This window comes from Triticum aestivum, chromosome 6A (assembly GCF_018294505.1).
Source record: "Triticum aestivum cultivar Chinese Spring chromosome 6A, IWGSC CS RefSeq v2.1, whole genome shotgun sequence".
Lineage (NCBI taxonomy): Eukaryota > Viridiplantae > Streptophyta > Magnoliopsida > Poales > Poaceae > Triticum > Triticum aestivum.
Genome location: NC_057809.1, coordinates 26,454,039 through 26,457,931, shown reverse-complemented (window position 1 = coordinate 26,457,931; position 3,893 = coordinate 26,454,039). Strand labels below are relative to the sequence as shown.

General features: G+C 47.5%; 1 protein-coding gene across 1 annotated transcript; it reads left to right on the top strand.

The window, feature by feature from the left end:
• The first annotated feature begins 2,364 nt into the window (after positions 1-2,364).
• Positions 2,365-3,629, top strand: LOC123130110 (peroxidase 70-like). Its single transcript, XM_044550062.1, has 3 exons — positions 2,365-2,629; positions 2,739-2,932; positions 3,035-3,629. Exons 1-3 carry the CDS (start codon positions 2,416-2,418, stop codon positions 3,593-3,595), a joined length of 969 nt encoding a protein of 322 aa, XP_044405997.1. The 5' UTR covers positions 2,365-2,415; the 3' UTR covers positions 3,596-3,629.
• The last annotated feature ends 264 nt before the right edge of the window (positions 3,630-3,893 follow it).

The following is a 3,893-nucleotide window of genomic DNA, read 5'->3' as shown; positions in this document are numbered from 1 at the left end:
GTCTTTTCTTCTTTAGTTAATGTCGAGCATTGTGTCTCCGGTGGTTATGGCTCCGATGGACGGCATCGAACTTGCCAAACCTGGCCTCTCAAAATCCCTGTGATGATGATGATTTCGTGATCTTTGCGGCAACAACTAAAGTAACAATTAGTGATGTTGGAACTACATTATTTTGGAAGGGTGCTTCACTGCATGGTATGGCGTCGCACAACATCCTATTCAAGACATCTGCACACAAAGGAAGATCAGTTGCTGACGCACTTCAGTGCGACAACTGGGTGCATTCCAATAGCTATTCTTGGCATGATGGCATGATTTAGGAGCTCATCGACTTGGCTGCTATGGTTTCGTCCACTATTATTACACAGGGAATGTGTGACACAATCTATTGGAAGTTAACAGAGAATGGAATTTATTCAGCTAGCTCAGCATACAAATTCACATTCGAAGGGATGATCAACTTCAATATTTTCATCTAGAAGTGTTGGGCACCTGCAAAGTGCAAAATCTTTCATTTGATGACCTTACAGAGCAAGATTCTTACTCTAAACTAATTGACATTGAGAGGCTGGGAGAACAATTATTTTTGCCTCTTTGCATGTGAAACCTTGAAACAGCCAGACACATCCTTGCATATTGCTCTTTGTCCAGGCAAATCAGGGAGGCGTTCTCCACCTTCTCCAACGTCCCTTCATTCTCTCCTACAAATTGGAGCTTGGATGACCCTTTTGTGGAATGGTTTTCTCAACTTAGTCTGAGGTCTGAGGGCCACTCTGCTAAAAGAGTCAAGGCACTTGTGATAAAAAAATTTGTTGGGAAATATGGTTAGAGCAGAATAGAAGAATTTTCCAGCATAAGGAACTCCCAATGGTAGTGTCAATTGTTGGAATTAGAGACGAGGCGACAACCTGGAAGCTAGTCGACTACCCAATTCCATTCAATCTAGGTTGATTCAGATAGGCTAACCTTGGGCCGTTGAGGAGGCTATGAGAAAAACTCAGATTCTGAGGTAATTTTGTTTTTTTTCCTTTGTTTCTGGTCCATGACCATCTTTGTACCTAGTTGTCGGCCATTTCATCTTCAATGGAATCATGGCAATTCTCCTGATGTCTTTAAAAAAAGTGTGTGAGATTGTTGCTTGGCATCCTCCTTCGTAGCCCCTCCTCCACTCGGTCACCGATGCCCGCTCCCCCCCCCCCCTCCCACCACCTCCATTTGGCCCATGTGGGCCTGATGTCAGCACATGAGAACATGTTGAATGTACTACCCTTGTGGATCATAGACGCATAGTCTAGTGTAGGCATGCATAGTGGTCGGTTGGCGCCACCGCTACCGATGGAACCTTCCATTGTCAATGAAGTAGATAAAGGCCTAACAATTCGTTCAAGTGGAGTATGCATGAGAGCATCCCCGCCAGAGGAAAATGACCATCCCCACAAGTTAGTTGACGAGCAACAGGTATACCACACATTCACCACATTAGTCTCCATGGACCAAAGGTTTACCAACAAGTGGAAATAATTCAAGTTTGCACCAAAGATTTGTCACCAAAAAAATAAATGCACCAAATGTTTACCTGTGATGCAAGTCATTTTCTCAACCCAATTATTTGAATTGAGTGATGAGGGAGTCTGGTGTTTCTCTCCCGCTTTTTGGAGCTGCTTTCATATTCTCTATGCTCCTGTTTGTATCCATAGCAATCTTTGAGTTTGAATTGAAAAACATGCATGACTATTTATATCAGGAATTGGAGCTAGCTTTTAAAAATATCATTTCTTTCAAAACATAACAAGGCAGGCAGGGAGGTAAGCTTGTGTTGCAAATTCAGTTATCCCATGATTGTTAACTGTTAATTCAAGGTAGACATGGGTTTACTCACATAATGGCTCACATCCTTCTCTGCCCCTCGGTGTTTATTTATTTATGATCAAAACATTAATCTTATCAGTTTAAGATGTCATTAAAAAGAAGTTCATGAAACAACCCTACAGAGCATGGGACATGGGAAGACATGATACCAATTAGCTGGCTGGATATGATCTTTATCCATAGAGATCGGCAACCAGCGCGCTAACAGTTCTATATTATTTATATATTCTCGAAATGCTATTGCTAGTGACATTTGAGCAAAGATGGAACCACGTGGAACTTGTCAACTAAGTAGAGATGCGTTGCTGTTAATTAGTCAACTAGAGAAAGCAACCACGTGGAACTTGTCATACTTTTCCACAACCCCGTACGTACCGGCCTAACTTTCACAATTCTACATGCATCTCATGCAACCGAACGAACAATACTGGCATTATAAATAGGTGGCTCGTGCCCACCACAGTAATGTAGAGCGAGTGAGCTAGCAATCCTACTTACAGTGAAGAACAGACTGAGCCTACGTACGTAGCTAGATAAACTTGAGCCATGGCTTCCAGCTCTACCTGTAGGGCATGGCATTGCTTGCTTGCCCTGTTCCTCCTCTCCTCTTCCGCGTATGGTCAGCTGTCGCCGTCGTTCTACGCCAAGACCTGCCCGACGCTGGAACTCATCGTGCGCTCCACAGTGACCAAGGCAATCCTCGTCGAGCGCCGAATGGGGGCCTCCCTCCTTAGGCTCCACTTCCATGACTGCTTTGTTCAAGTAATTACACACTAAACCCTTAAGCAAACATAGTTATGTGGACTGATTTACAATCATATACGGCGAAGGTCAGGTCGGGATTAATGGTGAAATTTCGTTACATGTATAAGGCTGTGACGGGTCCATTCTCTTGGATGACAAGGGTAGCTTCGTGGGCGAGAAGACGGCCCTTCCCAACATGAATTCGGTGCGGGGCTTCGGCGTGATCGACGAGATCAAGAAGAACGTGGAGCTGGTCTGCCCTGGCGTCGTCTCCTGCGCCGACATCATCGCCGTCGCGGCACGGGACGGCGTGGTTCTGGTACGTACATACAATCAATGACAGTGGGCACGTGCACTGCATGCAGTTTTCTGGTCACTCACAATGCTTGGATCGATCGGTATACGTACGTTGTTCCTCCAGCTAGGCGGGCCCAGCTGGCCCGTGCCGCTCGGCCAGCGGGACTCGACGACGGCCAGCCTGAATGCGGCGAACAGCGACATCCCGACGCCTGACTATAGCCTGGACCAGCTCATCGCTGCGTTCAACAAGCACCAGCTGAGCCCACGGGACATGACGGCGCTGTCCGGCGCGCACACCATCGGCTACTCGCAGTGCATCAACTTCCGCGACCACATCTACAACGGCACCAACATCGACCCGGTGTTCGCCACGCTGCGCAAGCGTACCTGCCCCGCCCAGGCCCCCAACGGCGATACCAACCTGGCGCCGCTCGACGTGCAGACGCCGCTCGCCTTCGACAACGCCTACTACAGCAACCTGGTCGCCAAGCGCGGCCTGCTCAACTCCGACCAGGAGCTCTTCAACGGGGGCTCCCAGGACGCGCTGGTGAGCCGGTACGTCATCAACCCGGCGCTCTTCGCGTCCGACTTCGTGACGGCGATCATCAAGATGTCCAAGCTAAGCCCGCCCCCTGGAACCCCCACCCAGATCAGGCGCAACTGCAGGGTCATTAACAGCTGATCAGCATCCATCTTCGCATCATATATACTATCCGTCCGTCCCAAGTTAGATTCAGCTGGTGTTACAGTGTTAAGTGCATGCGCAACCTTATAAGTACGCATGATATGTAACCAACCAGCTGCACGCTGCATGCATGCAGCCAGAATAAGAGCCGTTTGGTTCAGATAATAATATATGTGACAAAATACTATAACGGAAACAAGATATATGGTCGTTTATGCAACATCTAAGGACTGTGTACGCTCCTAAACTAAACTATTGACATCGTTCGGGTTGTAAACCTTTTTCTTTCGGTGAG

What these genes read in the sequence shown, in the direction of transcription:
- LOC123130110 (XM_044550062.1), top strand. Translation starts at nt 2,416, where the DNA reads ATGGCTTCCAGCTCTACCTGTAGGGCATGGCATTGCTTGCTTGCCCTG. An exon ending in CTTCCATGACTGCTTTGTTC is followed by an intron (nt 2,630 to 2,738) that starts AAGTAATTACAC and finishes CGTTACATGTAT; the next exon opens with AAGGCTGTGACGGGTCCATT. An exon ending in CACGGGACGGCGTGGTTCTG is followed by an intron (nt 2,933 to 3,034) that starts GTACGTACATAC and finishes TTGTTCCTCCAG; the next exon opens with CTAGGCGGGCCCAGCTGGCC.